At 35.0% G+C, this 23708-nt stretch overlaps 1 protein-coding gene across 11 annotated transcripts in view; it reads left to right on the top strand.

Moving 5' to 3' along the window:
- Window positions 1–23708, top strand: part of TMEM135 (transmembrane protein 135) — a 364077-nt gene that overhangs the window by 10307 nt on the left and 330062 nt on the right. For 8 of the 11 annotated variants that reach the window (XR_006194180.1, XM_042907390.1, XM_042907389.1 and 5 more), the window contains exons 2-3: window positions 15018–15145; window positions 17468–17560. Coding sequence is in view for 9 of the 11 variants with exons in the window: in XM_042907390.1 (XP_042763324.1) it covers window positions 15018–15145; window positions 17468–17560 (221 nt within the window). In the remaining 2 variants the exon portion in view is untranslated. Of the gene's footprint in view, window positions 1–175; window positions 270–12533; window positions 12626–15017; window positions 15146–17467; window positions 17561–23708 lie in introns of those variants that run through there. The other 3 variants (XM_042907391.1, XM_042907396.1, XM_042907398.1) reach the window with 3 other exon arrangements.

The raw sequence follows: 23708 nt of genomic DNA, 5'->3' as shown, positions 1-23708 counted from the left end.
TGGTGGTGCTATAAAAATGTGGTTTAATTTTGATTCTCATAAGGACCAGGTAACTTCCCTGAATAATGCAGTGTAGCTCTTTCCTGACCATGTAATAATTAGGTTATAGTGAATACTCCTGATATCTACTGATTCTGTTACTGATGGATCTAATCTACTTCAATTGCTACCCCAGGAAGTGAATGGGGAAGCCCTGCTGTGCTGCCCAGGTGAACTACTCTATCCTGGGAATCCTGAAGGGGCTGGACAGATGGAGAGCACAGCTCCTGGTAGGTTTTGCCAACACTGTTGTGCAACAAACTCGGATAAACTCTTGGCAGGAGAAGCCAGTAACTCAAGAGATGAGGGTTTGGAAAAGAGAAAGGGAAAAATTATTTTGGGTGCTGGCAGTAGACAGGAGAAGGTGTTAGGCTCAAACCTTAACAACTGACCTCTCTGCCCACACCTAGAGATTTGTAGAGAGAGGTTGGGGGGATATGGCCTTGAGAGCAGGCAGAGAACACATGATCATGGGTTAGGGTTGGCATGTGTTCAGCAGTGACCATGAGCAGCGAAGGGGATGTGTGGGTGTGTAGTTTTCTAGACATTCTGTTGCTATCAGGGCTTTTCTGGTCTGGTGGTTGGAATGTTCCTGTCATTGCCAAATGTCTTCCTCAGTGACTGAAGAAAGTGAGATAAGAAATAAGCACAATAGGTTTTAGTTAGAGCAAGAGTGAACCAGTCTTCTCTCTTTCTGATTTTAACTGTTAGGATCTATAGTTGAGCAACAGGGCTCCCTGAAAATCCTGCTATAAGAGAAGGCAGGATGAGGCCATGAAGTATAGCTGAGTTCTTAATTGCCATTTATTTTTTCAAACATCTTAATTACCACAGGCAGAAATCTCTGCACATTACTTAAAACTTGCACAACACAAAGAGGAACTTGGGTTGGGATGGGGAGTGATTGTGCTGAGTGAAGGAAACTAACATTTTTAAGTGTCTACTATGTGCCAGTTACTCTACAGAGTATATTTGTCATCTCATTTATTTAAAAAGTACTGACATATTGGAAGAAAGAAAAGAGTAAAGTTTGCTGCACAAGTAGTGGATGCTATTTTCTTCTATTAGGATTAGTTCTTTTTACTTGCTGATTTAGTGGTATATTAATGTTGTGTTTCCATTGTCTTTCACCTTTTACTTTTGTAGACTGAGAATGTAATTTCTCCCTCTGGAGCCATCATCGAGCCTTAGTCTTCCCCCGAGGTTAGGACACTGGTATATGTATATACCAAATTTATGAATATCCTGTTATGTTATTTATACATCTCAGTTGTGTTTCCCTATGTTTTTGTATTTTTTGTTTCCAGGATGGACAGCCTAAACTCCTATAGGAGATAATAAATCATACATTTCTATTTGTAACATGCACTATGGATAAGTGTTATTTGTTCTCATTTAGAATAGTCAGAGCAGGGGAGGGGCAGAGAGAGGGAGAGACAGAATTGCAAGCAGGGCTGAATCCACGAACTGTGATATTGTGACCTGAGCTGAGATCAAGAGTCTGATGCTTAACTGACTGAGCCACCCAGACACCCACCAATTCTTTCTTATTGTGAAGAATTCTCACTTCTTATTTTCCAAAGGAACTAGGTTTGTCAGTCCCTCTAGAAATAGTCTTCTAGAAGATTTAGTGATCAAACTCTGGGGCCAAGAAAGACTGCTGAATTGGACTTTGGTACTAATAAGGCTAAGATCATGGGGTTAGCCGTTTTGAGGAGGGCCAGTTAGCTTTGTTCTAGTCCATGGCCATAGGCTCTAATTCAAATAGTAGTCAGCCATCTCTGTGATAAATGTGCTGCACTAATTGAATGGGGAAACAGACAAGGGAATGTAAATGAATAAGATTAAATGCATATAGGTCTGATAGATGTTTAATAATGATATTTTTATAAAGAGAAACTCCTAAATTGGGGGCTCATAATTATAATTTTGCATCATACGTCAGTCTGTAGCCATTGTGTTAGTCAGGTTGGTTACCATATTTGTCCTTTATGGACTATCCTTTTTTCTTTTTTTTCTCCATGGCCTATCCTTAATGCTGCCTCTGTTTTTTGACTTTGGAATTTTCATAAAGATATTTGCCTGTATTTCCTTTTAGATACTTTACTGTTTATAATTTTCCAATTTAAGTCTATGATCCATCTCATATTAAGTTTTGTGCATAGTATGAGGCAGAGGTCAAGGTTAATGTTTTGTTCTACACAGATACCAAGTTCCTCCAGTACCATTTATTTAAAAAAAGATGCAGTTTTAAAAGTGGGGAAATAAAGAACTCTTTGTGTCATTTGTTTTTAGTGTTGACGGTTAATTTTTATCTTTCAACAGGATGTTTTGATACACATATTAATTTTCAACATGATTTGATGTATATACAAATGAAATAATTACTACAGTCAAACTAATTCACATATCGCCTTTCACATAGTTATATATATAAATTTTTTTCTTTTCAAATTTTTATTTAAATACTAGTTAACATACAGTACAATATTGGTTTCAGAAGTAGAATTCAGTGATTCATACTTACATACAGCACCCAGTGCTTGTCACAACAAGTACCCTCCTTAATACCTATCACCCATCTATTCCATCCCCCACCCATTTCCCTCCACATCTTTTTTATCCATTCATCAATCGATGCTCGGGCTGCTTCCATATCTTGGCTGTTGTAAAGAATGCTTCTATAAACATCGGGGTGCATGTATCCCCTCAAATTAGTGTTTTTGTATTCTTTGATTAAATACCAGTAGTGCAATTGCTGGATCATAGGGTAGTTCTATTTTTAACTTTCTGGGGAACCTCCATACCATTTTACACAGTGGTTGCACCAGTGCATTTCCATCAGCAGTGCAAGAGGGTTCCTTTTTCCTCATATCCTCGCCAATGACTGATATTTCTTGTGTTGTTGATTCCGGCTATTCTGACAGGTGTTAGGTGATATCACATTGTAGCTTTTTTTTTTTTTTTTTTTGATGTTTATTTATTTTTGAGACAGAGGGAGACAGAGCATGAACGGGGGAGGGTCAGAGAGAGAGGGAGACACAGAACCTGAAACAGGCTCCAGGCTCTGAGCGGTCAGCACAGAGCCCGATGCGGGGCTCGAACTCACGGACCGTGAGATCATGACCTGAGCCGAAGTCGGACGCTTAACCGACTGAGCCACCCAGGCACGCCCTCCCCCCCTTTTCTTTTTTTTTAATGGCTATTTATTTTTGGGGAAGAGAGAGTGTGCTTGAGTGGGGGAGGGGCAGAGTGTGGGGGACAAAGGATCTGAAGTAGGTTCTGCGCTGACAGCAGCAAGCCTGATGTAGGGCTTGAACTCATGAACCATGAGATCATGACTTGAGCTGAAGTTGGATGCTCAACCGACTGAGCTACCCAGGTACCCCCACATTGTAGTTTTGGTTTGAATTGCCCTGATGATAAATGACGATGAGCATCTTTCCATGTGTCTGTTGGCCATCTGTATGCCTTCTTTGGAGAAATGTCCGTGTTTTCTGCCCATTTTTTAAATAAATTATTTGTTTTTTGGGTGTTGAGTTTTATAAGCTCTTTATATATATTGGATACTAACCTTTTATCAGATATGTCATCTGCTAATATCTTCTCTCGTTCAGTAGGTTGCCTTTTGGTTTTGTTGACTGTTTCATTCACTGTGCGGAGTTTTTTTATTTTGATGTAGTCTCAATAGTTTATTTTTGCTCATTTCCCTTGCTTCAGGAGATGTATCTAGAAAAAAGTTGCTATGGCTGATGTTAGAGAGGATACTGCCTTTGCTCTTTACTAGAATTTTTATGGTTTTGGGTCTTACATTTAGGTCTTTTTTTTTTTTTAAAGTTTATTTATTTTGAAAGAGGGCACTAGTGGGAAGGGGCAGAGAGAGAGATAGGGTGAGAATCCCAAGCAGGCTACACACTGTCAGTATGGAGCCTGGCACAGGGCTTGATCTCACAAACTGTGAGATTATGACCTGATCCGAAATCAAGAGTCGGACACTTAATCAACTGAGCCACCCTGGGGCCTCTATATTTAGGTCTTTAATCCCAATTTATTTTTGTGTATGGTGTAAGTAAGTGGTCCAGTTTTATTCTTTTGCACATTGCTGTCCGGTTTACCGAATACCATTTGTTGAAGAGACTGTTTTTTTTCCACTGGATATTCTTTCCTGCTTTGTCGAAGATTCATTGACCATATGATTGTGGGTTTATTTCTGGGTTTTCTATTCTCTTTTATTGATCTGTGTTTCTATTTTTGTGCCAGTACTGTACTGTTTTGATTACTACAGCTTTGTAATGGAATCGAAGTCCAGAATTGTGATGCCTCCAGCTTTGCTTTTTCTTTTCAACATTATTTTGGCTATTCGGGGTCTTTTGTGGTGCCATACAAACTTTAGGATTGTTTGTTCTAGTTCTGTGAAAAATACTGTTGGTATTTTGATAGTGATTGCATTAAATGTGTAGATTGATAGTCATTTAATAATATTTGTTTTTCCAATCCATGAGCATGGAATGTCTTTCCATTTCTATGTGTCATCTTCAATTTCTTTCATCACTGTTTTAATTTTTTTTAATGTTTATTTATTTTTGAGAGAGAGAGAGCGAGCGCGCACGGGGAAGGGGCAGAGAAAGAGGTAGACACAGAGTCTAAAGCAGGCTCCAGGCTCTGAGCTGTCAGCACAGACCCCAATGTGGGCTCCAACTCATGAATGGTGTGATCATGACTTGAGCTGAAGTTGGACTCTTAACCGACTGAGCCACCCAGGCACCCCATCTTTCTTCCTTGTTTTAAATAGTTTTAGGAGTATTGGTCTTTTGTCTGTTTGGTTAGGTTTCTTCCTAGTGCATTTGGTGCATTTATCAATGGGATTGATTTCTTAATTACTTTTTCTTTGTTTCATTATATGTATATAGAAATGCCACAGATTTATTTTTTATTTTTTTTTTATTAAAACATTTTTTAAAAATGTTGATTTATTTTTGAGAGAGAGGGAGAAGAGTGTGAGTGAGGGAGGGGCAGAGAGAGGGAGACACAGAATCTGGAGCAGGCCCTAGGCTCTTAGCTGTCAGCACAGAACCTGATGTGGGGCTCGAACTCAAGAACCCTGAGATCATGATCTGAACTGAAGTCAGATGCTTAACCCACTGAGCCATCCAAGCGCCCCATATCCTGCTACTTTATTGAATTGGTTTATCAGTTCTAGCAGTTTTTTGGTGGACTCTTTCAGGTTTTCTACATATGGTATATGTCATCTGCAAATAGTGAAAGTTTTACTTCTTCCTTACAGATTTGGATGTTTTTATTTCTTTTTGTTGTCTGCTGTGGCTAGGACTTCCAGTACTATATTAAATAAAAGTGGTGAGAGTAGACATCCTTGTCTTATTCCTGACCATAGAGGAAAAGCTGTCAGTTATTCCCCATTGTGGATGATGTTAGCTGTGAGTTTTTCCTATATGGCATTTATTGTGTTGAGATATGTTCTCTCTAAACCTTTTTTGATAGCTTTTTATTATGAATGGATGTTGTACTTTGCCAAATACTTTTTCTGAACCTGTTGAAATGATTTCATGGTTCTTACCCTTTGTCTTATTGATGTGATGTATCATATTGATTGATTTACAAATACTGAGCCACCCTTGAAACCCAGGAATAAATCCCACCTGATTGTGGTGAATGATTTTTTAAAAAAAAAATTTTTTTTTTTTAACGTTTATTTATTTTTGAGACAGAGAGAGACAGCATGAACAGGGGAGGGGCAGAGAGAGAGGGAGACACAGAATCTGAAACAGGCTCCGGGCTCTGAGCTGTCAGCACAGAGCCCAACGCGGGGCTCGAACTCATGGACCTGAGATCATGACTTGAGCCAAAGTCGGACGCTTAACCAACCAAGCCACCCAGGTGCCCCTGAATGATTTTTTTTATGTATTGTTGGATTTGGTTTGCTAGTGTTTTGAAGATTTTTGCATCTATGTTCATCAGAGATATTGACCTGCAGTTCTTTTGGTTAGTGGTGTCTGTCTGGTTTTTGTATTAGGGTAATGCTGGCCTCATAGGATGACTTTAGAAGTTTTCCATCCTTTTCTATTTTTTTTGGAATAGTTTGAAAAAAATAGCTATCAACTCTTCATTAAATGTTTGGTAGAATTTGCTTGTGAAGCCATCTGGTCTTGGACTTTGTAGTTTTTTAATTTCTGATTCAATTTCTTTGCAGGTTATTGATCTGTTCAAATTTTCTATTTCCTCCTGTTTCAGTTTTGGTATTTTATATGTTTCTAGGAGTTTATCCACTTATTCCAAGTTGTCCAATTTGTTGGCATATGGTTTTTCACAGTACTCTCTTAAAGTTGTTTATATTTCTGTGGTGGTGTTTGCTATTTCTTCTGTCTCATTTGTCATTTTATTTGAGTCCTTGATCTTTTTTCCTTGATAAGTCTGGCTAGAGGTTTAGCAATTTTATTGATTTTTTTTTTCAAAAAACTAGCTTCTGGCTTCACTGATCTATTGTTTTTTTTTAGTTTGTATATTATTTATTTGTGCTGTAATCTTTATTATTTCCTTCCTTCTGCTGGTTGTTCTTTTTCTAGCTCCTTTAGTGAAGTGTTAGGTAGTTTATTTGATATTTTCTTGCTTTTTGAGATAGACCTCATTGCTCTGAACTTCCCTTGTAGAACTGCTTGTGCTGCCTTCCACAGGTTTTGAGCCATTGTGTTTTCATTTTCATTTATTTCCGTGTACTTTTTAATTTTTTCTTTTATTTCCTGGTTAACTCATTCATTGTTTAGCAGCATGTTATTTAATCTCCATGTGTTTGTGTTCTTTCCAGATTTTTTCTTGTGGTTGATATCTAGTTTCATAGAGTTGTGGTCAGAAAAGATGCATGGTATGATTTTGATATTTTTGAATGTGTTGAGGCCTATTTTGTGGCCTAATATGTGATCTGTTCTGGAGAATATTCCATGTGCACATGAAAAAAATGTGTATTTTGCTGTTTTAGGATGGGATGTTTTGAATGTATCTGTTAAGTCTGTATGGTCTAGTGTGTCATTCAAAGCCCTTGTTTCCTTGTAGTTTTTCTGTTTAGATGATCTATTGATGTAAGGATGTTAAAGTCCCCTGCAACTATTGTATTATTATCAATTAGGTCCTTTATGTTTGTTATTAACTGCTGTATGTATTTCGGTGCTTTCATGTTGGGTACATAAATATTTACAATTATTGTATTTTCTTATTGAATTGTCCTCTTTATTACTGTGTCCTTCTTTGTCTCTTGTTATAGTCTTTGTTTTGTTTTAAAAAGAATTTTGTATGACACAAGTGTTGCTACTCTCACTTTCTTTTATCATCCATTTGCATGGTAAATATTTTTCCATTCCTTCACTTTCATTATGCCTGTGTCTTTAGGCTTAAAATGATTCTCTTGGAAGCAGCATATAGAAGGGTCTTATTTCTTTATCCATTCTGTCACTCTGTGTTTTTTGATTGGAGTGTTTAGTCCGTTTACCTTCAAAGTAATTATTGAAAGATATGTATTTATTGCCATTTTATTACCTCTGTGATTCTTTCTTCAGCTTGAACTAGTCTGTTGTTGAAACTGTCTATGAAATTTTTTTTAGTTTTGTCATTGTTTTCTTCAGCTCCAGAATTTTTTCTCTTTCTTTTTATACTTTATTCCTTTTCTAAATGGAATTTTTAGGATTTCATTTAAATCCTATTTATAGTTAAAAAAAAAAAAAAAAAATATATATATATATATATATATTTAGAGAGAGCGTAAGCAAGGGAGGGGGCAGAGGGAAAGAGAGAGAATCTTAAGCAGGCTCCATGCTCACCATGGAGCCTGATGTGGGGATCAATCCCATGACCCTGGGATAATGACCTGAGTCAAAATCAGGAGTCAGACACTCAATTGACTGAGCCACCCAGGTGCCCCACCTTTTTTTTTTTTTTTTTTTTTTTTTTTTTTAAGTAGTTTTCATCTTTGTTAAACTTCTCATTTTGGTTACGTATTGTGTTTCTGATTTCATTTAGTTGTCTGTGTTCTGTTGTAGTTTACTGAGTTTTTTTAAGATAATTATTTTGAATTCTTTGGCAATTCATACGTCTCTGTTTTCCTAGGGTTGGTTACTGGTGTTTTATTTTGTTCCTTTGTTTTTATGTTTATTTGTATTCCTTGTGGCTTTGTTTTGGTATGTGTGCGTTTTTTAAAAAATATTTACTTATTTTTGAGAGAGAGAGAGAGTGAGAGAGAGACAGAGAGACAGAGAGACAGCATGTGAGAAGGGGAGGGGCAGAGAGAGAGGGAGACACAGAATCCAAAGTAGGCTCCAGGCACTTAGCTATCATCATGGAACCTGATGTGGGGCTTGAACTCAAGAACCATGAGATCATGACCTGAGCCAAACTCAGATGCTTAACCAACTGAGCCACCCAGGTGTCAGGCATCATTTACAGTGTCCAAATTCTGGCTCCTGTAGTGCAAGCCCTTCATCCTGTAGACTGGCCAGAGATTTTGGGTAGGTTTTTTGGTGAAGTCTGTGCATGGGCTTGCTGTTGAAGTCTTGTGGCTGGCTGGGCTGGTGTTTAGGGGTAGGCCTAGAGCCTAGGTGCACTGGTGTAGGCCATGTGCTTGGTCCCATAAGGGAGCAGTCCTGATGGCTTGGAATTTGGTGTTAGGCCTAGAGTAAGACTGGAGCCTGGCTTCTTAGGAGTTAGCCTGGTGCTGGGATGGGCCTTGAGCTTGAGTCCCTAGTTTGTGTGGGCTGGCTCACACACTTCTGGTGAAGTTGGGTGCTCATTTCACTCTTCTTTCATGGGGTGAGTGTCTGTCTCCACCCTGGGATGCCTGGACTTGGAGGCTGGGTAACATACATGAGATGCTCTTTCTTACCCTTTTCAGTGTGTGGTTTATTATTTCTGTGTTCCATCGAAGTGCTGTAATCTCTCACCTGGAATCCTTAGCTTTTGTGAAGGTATTTTCATGCATGGATAGTTGTTCAAATTGACATTTCTGTAGGGGATGAATGCTGGAATCTGCTGGTTTGCTATCTGGGTGTCACTCCTGTGTCATTTAATTCAATTTATTTAATAACTGAAGAAACTGAAATCTAAAGAATTATATCTAAACAAGGATCCTTCATAGCAATTGTTAGTTGTAGAGCTAAAGTTAAAAATCTTATCATATGATTATTTTGTACTCTATTAGGGTATTTATTTCTGTCTCTCATTCAGATTCTTTCTACTATAATAATCCCTATTTTCTCCTACTTGTTTGTCTCCTACCAGTTTTACACATGTATCATGTGTTTATTGTAGAATTTCTGGAAAATACCCCAAAACAAAAAGAAGATTAAAATAGTATGTTGCCATGATCAGAGATAACAATGAATAACATTCTCGTATTTGTTCCGTATGTTCATTAAAAAATACTGTTTTGTAGTTTGCATTTTCAATTTATATGTTTTGATTTATTTTTCCCTGGTCATTAAGTGGTCTTCTAAAACAAGATTATAACACTATGACAAATAAGTTTATATTTTAATCATAGTACTATTATGTACCTGTATTTAGCTATATTTTTGTAAGCATATTTGGAAAATTCATAAGAGATTAATGTGGAATTTCTTGGTCAAATCTTATGAACATTGTAACATTTTTGCTATAAAAATATGTTTCTGAAGGTGTCTGATGATTTCGGATAATGATTTTATAGATATGTGCGTGTGCTCTTTCTACATGGTGTGTACGATTGCTGTTACGTTGTTTGGTGAGATCAGTGTTTCCTAACCTTTTTTTTTTATGCTGTAGCATGTATGGTGTACCTAGAAAATGATAATAATTGTGTGGCACACTAGGGAACATTGAAATATTTATTGCTGTGCTCTGTTACCCTAGGCCTGACTACCCAGACTGTTGAGAGGATCAGTATTTTGGCCATTTGTAAACCCTGGTTGGAATCTCTGGGTTAGAGCACAGTGATGATAAGGTCCTAGGTTGTTTTCCTGTTTTGTGTAAGATTTCCCCCGTTTCTTACAATAGGCTATACAGTTTGGTATACCAATATTGCAAATATGTACAATTTATCTACTTTACTGGTAATGGGCATTTAGTTTTTGGTGGTATTTGTAATTACAGATGGTTTTTTCATTCCCATCAGTACTTTGCTTTATCCGTTCTTTTTATTTTAGTCATTCTGGTTTGTATGTAGTGGTATTTCTTTGTGCAATGATGAGTAATAGTGATGAGCATGTTTCATTTCCTATTGGCCATGTGGATGACTGCTTTTTTTTTTTTAAGTTTACTTATATTTTTGAGAGGGAACGAGAGAGCACAAGTGGGGTGGGGGCAGAGAGAGAGAGGGAGAAACAATTCTAAGCAGGCTCCATGCTGTCAGTGCAGAGCCCCATGTGGAGCTTGAACTCATGAATTGTGAGATCATGACCTGAGCCGAGATCAAGAGTTGGATGCTTAACTGACTGAGCCACCTAAGTGCCCCTACTTTTTTTTAATTGAACTTTTTATTTTGAGATGATTGTAGATTCTTAGGCAGTTGTTAGAAATAGTGGAGAGATTCCTTGTACTTTTTATCTGGTGTCTGCTGATGGTATCATTTTACAAAATGATAGTAAATAAATATCACAACCCAAACCCTGCTATTGATATAGTCAAGATATAGAAGATTTCCATCTTCAAAAGGATCTCTCCTGTTGCCCTTTTATAACAATACCCACTTTCCTCCCATATGCCCCCTCCTCCTAACCCCTGGCCACCATTACTTTATTCTTCATGTCTATGATTCTATCATTTCAAGAATGTCATGTAAATGAGATCATGCATTATGCAGTGTTTAGGGATTGGCCTTTTTTACTCAGCATATTTCTTGGGAGATTCATCAACATTGTTTTATATATCATTCATTTATTCTTTTTCATTGCTGAAAAGGATACTCCACTATTTTTTAAACCATTCACCTCTTGAAAAACATATGGGTGGTTTCTGGTTTTTGACTATTCTATGGAAAAGCTGCCGTAAACATTTGTGCATAGATTCTGTATTAACATACGTTTTCATTTCTTTAGGATAAACACCCTGGACTACAGTTGCTTGGTCATAGGATAGTTGTGTGTCTCTATTTATTTTTTCAAGAAACTGTCAAACTGCTTTCTAGAATGACTCTACCATTTGACATTCTCTCTCGAAATGCACGAGTGATCCAGTTTCTCTTTCTTGCCAGAAATTGGTGTTTCCCTTATTTTTTAATTTCAGCCACTTCTGATGGTTGTATAGTGATAGCTCATTTGTGGGTTTTAATTTGCATTTCCTTAATGGCTAGTGTGCTTATTTGCCATTTGCACATCTTCAGTGAAATGTCTATTCATATCTTTGACACTTTTTAATTATATTAATTTTTTACCATTGAGTTGTGAGATTTCCTTATATATTCCAGATACTATATCATCCTTTGCTGGATATGTAGTTTACAAGTATTTTCTCCCAGTCTGTATCTAGTCTTTTTATCTTCTGAACAAGTTTTTTAAAGAGAAAAAGTTTTAATTCTGAAGTGTAATTTACAGTTTTCCCTTTTCTTTAAAATTTTTTTTTAAAAGTAGGCTTAATGCCCAGTGTGCAGCCCAACACGGGGCTTGAACTCATGACCCTGAGATTAAGACCTGATCTGAGATTAAAAGTCAGATGCTTAACCAACTGAACCACCCAGGCACCCCTACAGTTTATCCTTTTATGAATTGTGTTTTTGGTCTCATGTCTAAGAACTCTTTGCCTAGCCTTAAATCCCTAAGATTTTGTCTGATTTTTTTCCCCTAAAATGTTGTAGTTTTTTTACATTTATGTCAGTGATCCATTTTGAATTAAATTTTGTGTGAAGTGTGAGACTTTGGTTAAGGTTATTTTTTAACTTTTACTTAAAATTTTCTGGGTCTGTGGATATCCACTTACTCTAGCACCATTTGTTGAAAAGGCTGTCTTTTAGTTGGAAGTATTTGCATGGTTCTATTTCTTTTTTGTTTGTTTTTGCTTTTTAATATTATTTATTTATTTATTTATTTATTTATTTATTTATTTATTATTTTTTTAATATGAAATTTATTGTCAAATTGGTTTCCATACAGCACCCAGCGCTCATCCCAATAGGTGCCCTCCTCAATGCCCAACACCCACTTTCCCCTCCCCTCCACCCCCCATCAACCCTCAGTTTATTCTCAGTTTTTAAGTGTCTCTTATGGTTTGATTCTCTGTTCTATTTCATTAACCTATTTGTTTATTTCTCTGCCAATATCATAAAGCCTGATTACTCTATCAATATAGTAAATCTTAAAATTGAGTGGACTGATTCTTCTCATTTGATTCTCTTTTTCAAAGTTGTTTTAGCTCTTATAATCTCTTCACTTTTTGTATCTATTTCAGGATAATCTTGTCTATATCTGTCTGCAAAAATCTTTCTGAGATTGTGATAGAAATTGTGTCACTTTGGGGAGAATTGACATGCTGAGTCTTCTGGTCCACAAGCATTTATTTACACCTTTGCTTTCTTTCATCAGCATTGTGTAGTTTGCAGCGTATACGTCCTATACAGGTAGATTTTTCCCTACGTATTTTTTTTTTTGAGGATTTATTAATGCTACTGTATTTTAAATTTTTGCATCCATGTGTTGATTGCTTTTATATAGAAATACAAATGATTTTTTTAGGTTTATCTGTATCCTGTGCCCTTGCTGAGCTGCCTTATTCTAGGAGATTGGGTTTAGTTTGTTTGTTTGTTTGATTTTATATGTTGCTTGGGATATTGTGTAGACAATCAGATTATCTACAGACAGGGATAGTTTTGTTTCTTCCTTTCCAGGAAAAGAGAAGATTTTTTTCTGTAACTATTTGAATATATAACATAGTGCCAGATTCTGCCCATTGTTAAGTCTAAAATGAAAGAGACATTACATTTTCAAACCTGAAGATACTGGGAGACCATTAGAACCGATGAGATGCTTGAGGATCAGGGAGTGATTGTGACAGACAGATTTTGTTTGTAAGTAATTGGGTGGTTGAGATAAGGTGGGAAACTCAGAGGTTAAACCATTTTTTTTTTTTTTTTTTGTGAAATATAGTGAGTTCTGCTTTGGATGTGTTGAGTTTTTTGATGCCTGTGTTACATATTTATTGATATGTCCAATAGATATTTGAAGGATGTATTAAGACTTTAGGGAAGAGGTTGGAGTTATAATAGGAATTCCTACTTTGAGATGATAGATGATGCCATTGGAAAGAGAGCATATGTAGAATGAGTAGTGATCTGAAGAAATGCTAATGAAGGAAAAAACATTTAGAGATATAATGGGAGGATGAAAAGAATTCATTGTCATGGAAACTATAGCAACTTCTTTTATCAAAATTCTACCTATTTGTTAAGATCTGTCTTAGAAAGTTCAGTGATATCTTCTAGACATCATCACCTTCCCAGTCCCATTTCCTTTTAGTCATTTCCTAATGTGTATTTCTATAGCAGTTTCTTCTTCCTCTAGTCTAGCATTTGCCATATTCTAGTTTATGTGTCTATTTCCCTATCAAGATTTTACACGCCTAGAAGGCAGGGATTCGATCTTAGTCATCGTTTTTGCTGTGTATGGCATAGTTCTTATTAACAAGTTGTTTAATTGAATGCAACAGGAGATGGTCAGTTTCAGGGTCTTCAAAGGAGTAAGAAGAGCACTGAGACAAGTCCATTGGATTTATTGATCACTGACCTTAGGAAAAGCGTTATGTCTGGGATGGTGGGGAGTGAATACAGTTCTCTAGTCTTCTTTCAAGTCAGTGTTGCCCTTCCTTACAATCCCTTCCTCATTCCCTAATTATGCTGTTTTAACTTTTCCTCTTTTGATACATTGTTTCATTGTGATGGAAAAATATTTTTTCCCTGTGGCTTGTAAAATTCTGCTATTTTTCCAAATATAGCTCATATCCCTTTCTCAGTGAAACTGCTGCACACTCCTATGTTAAACTCACTCTTTGATAAACTTCCAAGGCACTTCGTATAGTATTACTAACACTTAATGATTCTTCAGGATCTCTAACTGTATCTTATCATACCATATTGCAATTCATATTCTGTTTACATTGTGTATGTACTCGATAAATACTTAGATCTCATGTCTTGATTTTTAAATATCCTTACTAAATTAGTTCAGAGCTTATTTTGTTTGTTTTAATCTTGAAAATTTTTTTAAATTCTGAGGTCACATACAAAAAATACTAAAATATGTTTTCAATCTAAATTTAAATTTAAAAGATAAGTCATGAAGACTCATAACATGATATTCTTTATGAAATATTTTTGTGACAAACTTCTGCAATCCTTGGTACAGGAACTTGTTCCAATATTGTGGTACCAACTTGTAGTAGACTAGATTCTCAATGTTTGTTTTGTTCTTCAGGGCTTTTTTTTTTTTTTTTTCTTTAACGGGCTCCAGTGGGCCAGAAATTATTAATTTTACTTTTTGCTTTTTGTGTTCCTAGCATGGTTTTGTCACACAGTAGTCCTATTTGAATAGCTGAATGAATTTCTTTGGTTTCTATCACTGAGGTTCTCTAATATCCAGGCTGATAATATCTGTAAATAGTTTTGTTTTTGACATTCAATTTCTATTTGAATTGTGCTTTATTTTTGCCATTTAAAAATGCATTCCATTATTCAGTTTAACACTGTTTTTAAGGCATTATAAATACAACATTTGGTAGTTATTCTTTATGACCCATGATGTAATTTCTTGGTATGTATTTTACCCATTATACCTTCAATAGATTAAAGTGTCTTCTTTTCTGTCCCAGAAATTGTATTTTTGTAGAGGAGTCAGTAAAATACCAGAGTTTTAACTTCAATTTTAGAATATATGCTGTTATTCAGTAGCTTTCACATAAGAGCTAAGTTAGGTGGGAAAAATTGGTTGGATTAAACAAAAAAGCCTTTCTCTTTCCAGATTGCAGCAATTCTCCGGAAACGAAAATTAGACTATTATTTACACAAACTACTCCCTGAGATCCTACAATCTGCTTCATTTCTGACTGCTAATGGGGCCTTGTATATGGCTTTCTTTTGCATTTTAAGGTTGGTACTCATAATCACCACTGGAGGTTAAAACAGATTCTTTTGTTGGAACTGTGAAACAAACAGATGTTTATGTAAATGTTGTGCAGGTCACTGCTTGTATATTTTTTTTCTCTATCAATTGGCATTTATGTATCTCAAAGAAAGGCTGTTAAATAGGAGTTGTGGGCCTCTTGGCTTAAAGATTAATACAGACTTCAAATTATTGCTATGAGTATATAGCAAAAGTGCTTTGGTGTATCATGAGCTTCCTGAGGCCTACTATATTTACCAAGTTGTTGATTAGGATATCTTAACTTTCCAATTTCATGGATCAAGAATTCAAAGCAACTGTGCATGGTGTAGGTGAGGTCCACATACAGTGACTAGACTTCAAAAAGACTATAAAATGCTTGTGTTTATATGTAAAACAGTAAGTTAACTTCTGGCATATCCTATTGATGAAACTTCTCCTCATTAAGTCTTATAATTATCTATGTCACAGGCTTCCTATGACATAGATCAGTTAGAATTCAGTTTTTAGTGCTGTGACATGCCTTAACATGTTTATTAGATATTTACTTCTTATCTTTTTTCCCATTGATTGTTGAAAATCCCAACTAGTGTTTTTCTTAAATCTGTCAAGTTAAAATACTAACTTTACATCATTTTCATATTACTGTTGCCCAGAGTAGTTCTGTAGGTATACATTAACTGCAATTAAAAAGATAATTTTCAAATATCCTTTACAGATTTTTTCTCGTCAAAACATTAATATTTATAAACTTACAGGTTATGCAGAAAATAATTGATAAGGTTTATACTACTGAGGAAATTATGCCTTTAAATTGACTTGAAAGTATGTGTAAGAAACTATCATATGTACTCTGGAAACTTTCTAATACTTGTTCATACGCTAAAAATAAAGTTATAAAATAATTAGGCTTAAAATATTACAATAATCATAAATCGCTGTTGTAGCATATTTCTTTATGTTCTGTGAAACTGGTTAATTTGTGGAAATGCAAATACCTATAATACTTATACTTAAAATGCTTATAGTTACATCTATGTTCCTCCTTTAACTGACTCATTGAGTTATTTTTCTTGATTTTTACATTCAGTAACTTCCTATGGCCTTTGTGGATTTTATATTGGAGGAAGAATCACTTCTAGTTTTCTCGAACAGGAAGTTGCTGATGTTCATTTTAGAAATACCCATATTTCATATGCTCTGTAGGTTTTCTAATTCTTTTAAAGCTAAGCTTCAGTTACAAATATCATTTCATTGGTGATCCTTAATCTTTATGTGTATGTATTTACATTTTTTCTTATAATGTGTTTTTTATCCATGGACCAACTTTGTTCAGATTATTTTTTTGCAAGTTTTATGTGCTGCTTCTCCCTTTCTTAGGAACATAGTGTCTTTGAAAGGAAAAAAATCTTCCTAACATTTCCAAATATCTTTTTTTTTTTGATCTCTTTAAAAACCCAAGCAGCTAATGGCCATTTTATAGCATGTGAACACCATGTAGATTTTTACTTTCAAGGGACATATTCTAGTAAGTGAAAAATGATATACATATGTATCTAAATAAACTAAAAAAATATACATTACTTTAGTAAGTACCGTAAGAAAAAGTTATCAAGGATTGTAGAAGCAAAGAAGGGGTGACATTTGTTAAATATTTATCATGCGTTAAGAAATAGGGGTAGTAATAATAATTATAACGGCTAACATTTCCTTAGCACTTTCCATGTGCTGTGCATGGTGCTAAGAAATAGCTCATGTAGTCCTCATGACAACTGTATGAGATAGGTAATATTATTGTTCCCATTTGATAAGGAAACTGAGAACATAGAGGGTTTGCATAGTAATGTTGGATCTAGGGAATGTCTGAATGAATGTGACTGACTATTGGAAGGAGAGATACTTACTAGTTTGCTGTTGTAGTAACCAGATTCGGAGATGGTAAGAGACTTAACTAAGGCAGGGGTAGCAGATTGGAGAATTTGAGAGTTCAATTGCATATGGAAAAACTTAAGGGAATGATTTAATGTGTGGAGAAAAGGAAAAGGGAGAAGCTAAGGCTGTTTCAAAGTGTCACACGTAAGTGGGTAGGTCGTCGTTGATCCTATTAACCTAGGAAAATAGAGGAGAGAGAGCATGTTCATGGCGATAGGGGAGAGAGCTAATGAGTTAGTTTGGTTATGGACATGTTGAATTTGAGGTGCTGTGAGACATTTAGGTAGAGTGTGGAGTGAAGAAGGGGAACTTCTGTTCGTAATAACTGAAATAACCAAATAAAAATTTCATACAAAAATTCCAAATTTGAATTTCAGGAGGATACTTGGAAAATTCTACTCTTGGAGTCCTGGCTTTGGTGCCGCTTTGCCAGCATCTTATGTGGCCATTCTAATTGAAAGAAAAAGCAGGTAAATTTTCATGTATCTACATATTTAATAGAACTAGTTTCCTGTCCTCTACCCCAACTAAAATTTTTTTGACTTACTATTTCTTATAGTCCAGGGGTGAGATATATTTCCACATATATTTTTAGTCTTACAGATACTTGATGGAAAATTTAATTTTGTATTGGTATTGTTATTTATGTTTACTAAGTTCATTAAAATATAAAGATTGACTTTATAGAATAATAATACCCACTGGTCTTTGTTTACTAAAAAATTAGAGAGTTATCTCTAAGTAAAACATGACATACACAAATCTAATTGAAGGTCTTTTCCATAATGACAATACCATTATCACACTTGAGAAAATTAACAGTTTTCTTTTATCATCTACATCTGTAATTTGCATCAACTCATTGAGTGATATCTGTTAAAGTCAGTTATTATTTTTAAGGCATCCTCTCATTGAAAAAAATATGTTCATTTATATAAGCCTGAAAGTGTTTCAAGTGACATAAGATTTCTTTAAAATGCTATAAGCTGTTATGTAAATTATTCAGTCAGGTAAACAGCTGAAGGTAAAACTTTTGCATAAAGGAATTTTTACTGTCTCATGAATAATGATTTTCATTGCTGAGAACTGCTTTGATTCCATCTTTTTTCCAGAGAGTCACAGTGGGGTCATGTATTAATCAAGATAAGGTCATCATCCAGTTTATGAAGATGTTCGCTAGAGTCACTCATCTCACGTTAAGAGTATAGATAGATCTTATCAGTTAATTAAATATTTACTTAAACCACCTGAGGCCATTTTTAATGCCTTCTTGTGTAACATAATGGTGTCTAAACATTTGGTTCTTTGCTTGTGTCAGAATACTTTTGGATTATTAAAATTACCAAAATCAAAGGACTGGTGGATATTGTTGCCCCAGCATAATCAAGTCAGAATCACTAGAAACATAGGTTATCACACCTGAGAGTATAGTACAGAATAGTACTGAGTATTAAGAGTGTGGATTCTGGAGCTGTACTATCTGGTTTAGGCAACTGGCTCTGTCACTTACTGCAACTACTTGATTTATTTAAAAATGTGAATACTGGTTTTAGAAATATGATTTTAAATCATACACGAAACTTTAAAGATGCTTTAAACCAAGTTTGCTCTTATTTATTTATTTTTAGCACTTGAGTAATAAGCATTTTAGAAGTTATTTGCCTACTTTTCAACAGAAAATGTTGAAATTGAATACTTGTGTACCCACCTAGAGTCAACAGTTGTTAACATTTTGCTATTTTTACTTAGTTGTAAGTGATTATATGTATGTGTGGTTATGTGTGTGTATGTGTGTGAATCATTGTAAACATCATGACACTTTACTCCTAAATACTTGAGCATTCAAATAGGGGTATTTTCTTGTGTAATTAATTACAACACTATTATCAAAGTAAGAAAATCAACAGTCACTCCCTAATACCAGCTAGTCCATAGTGTCCTAAAATGCTTTTATTGCTGTTTTTTTGAAATAGACTCTAGTGGAGATTATGTATAGAGTTTTGTTTCTTTATTTTCTTTTAATCTAGCTAAATCTCCTCACTCCTTCCCTCTCCCCATGACATTGACTTATTGATGTGACAGTTGTCTTGGGTGTAAAACTTTTCTGGTTTTGTCTGAATTTTTTCCTCATGGAATTGTTTAATTGTTTCATTTAATTCATGTATTTCCTATAAACTGAAGTTTAGTCTAAAGACTTGATAGCATTTAGATTAAACATTCTTCGTAAGAATATACTTACCATCAGAATATCAGGTCCATAATTCCAAGTAGTTCCAAGGTTGAATATGTGATTAAAGTGGCAATCATCAGATCTTTTCACTAAACCTGTTAATTTGGGGGAATTAGATTTCTTGACATTCCACAGTCCTTTGCTGGAGTGAACCTGAGTTGATCATGATAATCACAATTTGTGGATTGGCTAATTGTTGTGTGTGTGTGTGTGTGTGTGTGTGTGTGTGTGTGTGTATTCTTCATTAGGATTGAGTGTCATTTACTTCATAAATATTACAGAAGTTTTCCTCTTTTTTACTGCTCTAGAATAGTTTAGTGATGAATTTTCTGGCTTTTGAGAATTTTGTATTAAAGAAGATTAAAGGGTCCCTTTGTTATTAATTTCTAGTTTTATTGCATTCTTATCTGAGAATGTTCACAGTATTTTCTCTGTATGAAACTTTATAAGGTTTTTATTGTGGCTTAATTTATGCTCAATTTTTGTAACTATGTTTTGAACATTTGAAAAAAGTGCATTCTTTTATTGGGAGTTCAAAGGTTGGTAGATAGCTATCAGATCTATGCTATTGAATATGGTTTTAGGTTGTATCTTTAATTCCAGGTGCAATTTCTAGCATTAAAAAGTATGCTCTTTTGGGAATGCAAGTTGGTGCAGCCACTCTGGAAAACAGTATGGAGGTTCCTCAAAAAACTAAAAATAGAACTACCCTATGACCCAGCAATTGCACTTCTAGGCATTTATCCACAGGATACAGGTGTGCCGTTTCAAAGGGACACATGCACCCCCATGTTTATAGTAGCACTATCCACAATAGCCAAAGTATGGAAAGAGCCCAGATGGTCCCTCGATGGATGAATGGATAAAGAAGGTGTGGTATATATATACAATGGAGTATTACTCAGCAATCAAAAAGAATGAAATCTTGCCATTTGCAACTATGTGGATGGAACTGGAGGGTATTATGCTAAGTGAAATTAGTCAGAGAAAGACAAAAATCATATGACTTCATTCATATGAGGACTTTAAGACACAGAACAGATGAACATAAGGGAAGGGAAGCAAAAATAATATAAAAACAGGGAGGGGGACAAAACAGAAGAGACTCTTAAATACGGAGAACAAACTGAGGGTTACTGGAGGGGTTGTGGGAGGGGGGATGGGCTAAATGGGTAAGGGGCATTAAGGAATTTACTCCTGAAATCATTGTTGCACTATATGCTAATTTGGATGTAAATTAAAAAAAATTAAAATTGAATTAAAAAAAGTCAACAACAACAACAATTTTTAGTTATCTTTTTTTTTTTTTTTTTTTGCTTGCATTTGCCTAGTATGTCTTCATCTTCTTGAAACACTTTATATGTCTGTCTCATATGCCGCATAAATTTGGGCTATATTTGGAGTTCCAATCTGAAAAAATAATTTTATTTGAAAATGTAAGTTCAGTCCATATACATTTACTTACACAACTAATATATTTGGCTTTTTATTATATTTGTCACTATGTACTCTGTTTTATTATTATCTTTCTTTTACTTTTAACTTTGACACGATTATAGAGTCATGGAATATTACACAAATAATACAGAGAGACACATGAAAACTTAATCAGTTTCTCCGCAGGATAGCATCTTATGTAACTGTAGTATAATAAAAAACCAGGAAATTGACAATATTGTCAGCTAGACTATAGCTCTTATTCATGTTCACCAGCTTTTACATTGACACATATTGACCATTATAGTATCTTACAAAGTAATTTCACTGTTCTAAAAATCCTCTGTACTTGGCCTTCATTTCACCCTTCCCCCAACCCCTGGTGACTACTGATCTTTTTAACTGTCTCTGTAGTTTTACCTTTTGCAGAGTGTCATATAGTTAAAATCATACAGTATGTCAGCTTTTCAGATTGGCTTCTTTTTTTTATTAATATGCCTTTAAGCCTCATCTATGTCTTTACATGACTTGATAGGTCATTTCTTTTTAGTGCTGAATAATATTCCATCATCTGGATATACAACTCTCTATCTTTTGCCCTGCTGCAGGACATTTTGGTTGCTTCCAAGTTTTGGCAAATACCAGTAAAGCTGCTGTAAACATTCATGTGCAGGTTTTGTGTATTTATGTTTTCAACCCCTTTGGGTAAATTACCAAGGGGTATGATTGCTATATCATATGTTAAGAGTATGTTTGACTTTGTAAGAAACTGCCAAACTGTTATCCAAAGTGGCTGTACCAGTTTGTTTTCCCACCAGCAGTGAATGAGAGTTTCTGTTGCTCCACATCCTTGCCAGCACTTAGTGTTGCCAGTGTTCTGCATTCTGGCCATTTTAATAGGAGTGTGGTAGTATCTCATTGTTTGAATTTACATTTCCTTAATGGCAAATGTTATAGAGCATTTCTTCATGTGCTTTTTTATTTTATTTATTATAATTTTTTATGTGCTTAATTAATCTGTATGTCTTTATAGTAGATTTCTTGTATACAACATGTAGTTGGGTCGTGGTTTTTTGATCAGCTCTGGTAATGTTTGTGTTTTAATTGGTATACTTAGACTATTGACATTAAAAGTGATTATTAATATAGATGGATTCATATCTACTACATTTGTTCATGTTTTCTTTTTGTTCCCTTGTTGTTTGTTTTGATTTTCTGTCTTCCCACTTATTCTGCCTTTTGTGGTTTTAATTGAACATTTTATATGGTTCCATTTTTCTCTCCTTTCTTAGTAATCAATTATACTTTTTTTAAACTTTTTTTAGTGGTTGCCCTAGTTTTGTAATATACATTTACAACTAATCCTACTCTCAAATAACACTATAGCTTTTCATAGGTAGTGAGTATACCTTATGATAATAATGTAATCCTAATTCCTTCTTCCTGTCCCTTATGTCATTGCTATCATTCAGTTATATCTAAGTATTCATGACACACACATACACACACACACACACACACACACACCCCTCATATATATACATAAGCATACAAAATCAATTACATTGTTGCTTTGATTACATTATTACATTATTTTTATGTTGTTACAGTATTATTTTGAATGAACCGTTATCTATTAGAGCAATTAAGAATAAGAAAAATAAAATTGTCTTTTCTTTAATGTTCCACCTTTCTTTATGTAGATGAGTTTCTTATCTGTATTGTTTTCTTCCTCTTTAGAGAACATTTAACATTTCTTGCAGAGCAGGTCCACTAGCAACAAATATTCTCAATTTTTTTTTGGTGCGATAAAGTGAGGATAATTTCTCAGGGTACAGAATTCTAGGTTGTTTTTTTTTTTTTTCCCCTTGTCAACAATAAATATTTCACTCCACTCTCTTGTTTGCATGGTTTCTAAGGAGAAGTTGGATGCAATTATCCTTGTTCCTCTATAGGTAAGGTGGTTTTTTTCCCTCTGGCCTCTTTCAGGGTTTTCTTTATATTTATTTTTCTGTAGTTTTAATAAGGTATGTCTAGATGTAGTTGTGTTGTTGTGTGTTTTTTTTCTTGGGCATATATGCTGCTTGGTGTTCTTTGAACTTTATTGATATGTGGTTTGGTATCTAACATTAATTTAGGAAAACTGTCAGTCATTATTGTTTTGAATATTTCTCCTGTTCTATTCTCTCTTTCTCTCCTTTAGCTTTTCCCATTATGTGTATGTTATACTTTTTGTAGTCCTTGGATATTCTGTATTTTTTTTTTCTAGTCTCTGTTCTTACTGTTTTACAGTTTTCAAGGATTCTGTGATATATCAAGGGTATGGTGATATATTCTCTAGCTCAGAGATTCTTTCCTCAGCTGTGTCCAGTCTACTAACGATATGATTATATCGAAGGCACTCTTCATTTCTGCTGTAGTTCCTTTTCTTTGTGGAATTTCATCTCTCTGCTTACCTGGCTCATCTGTTTCTGTATGCTATCTACTTGATCCATTAGAGTCCTTAGTATTAATCATTCTTCTGTTTTGTTTGTTTGTTTGTTTGTTTAAAAGTAGACTCCACACCCATTGTGGGGATTGAACTCATGACCCTGAGACTAAGAGTCCAGGGTTCTTTACCTACTGAGCCAGGAGAGTGCCCTAATCATTGTTTTAATTTTAAATTCCTGGTCTGATAATTCCAGCGTCTCTGCCGTGTCTGGTTATGATGCTTGCTCTGTGTCTTCAAATTGTGATTTTTGCATTTTGATGTGCCTTGTAATTTTTTTCTTGATAGCTGGGCATGATGTACCAGGTGAAAGGAATTACTGTAATAGGCTGTTACTAATGTGGTGAGGTGTTGGGGGAAACTGTTCTATAGTCCTGTGGCTAGGCCTCAGTCTCTTAGTGAGCCTGTGTCTCTAGACTGAACTTTATAAGCCTTTCTCAGTTTTTCTTTTCCTCTTAGGTGG

This window comes from Panthera leo, chromosome D1 (genome assembly GCF_018350215.1).
Source record: "Panthera leo isolate Ple1 chromosome D1, P.leo_Ple1_pat1.1, whole genome shotgun sequence".
Lineage (NCBI taxonomy): Eukaryota > Metazoa > Chordata > Mammalia > Carnivora > Felidae > Panthera > Panthera leo.
The sequence above is the reverse complement of the archived record's forward strand: the minus strand, read 5'-3'. Positions and strand labels throughout refer to the sequence as shown.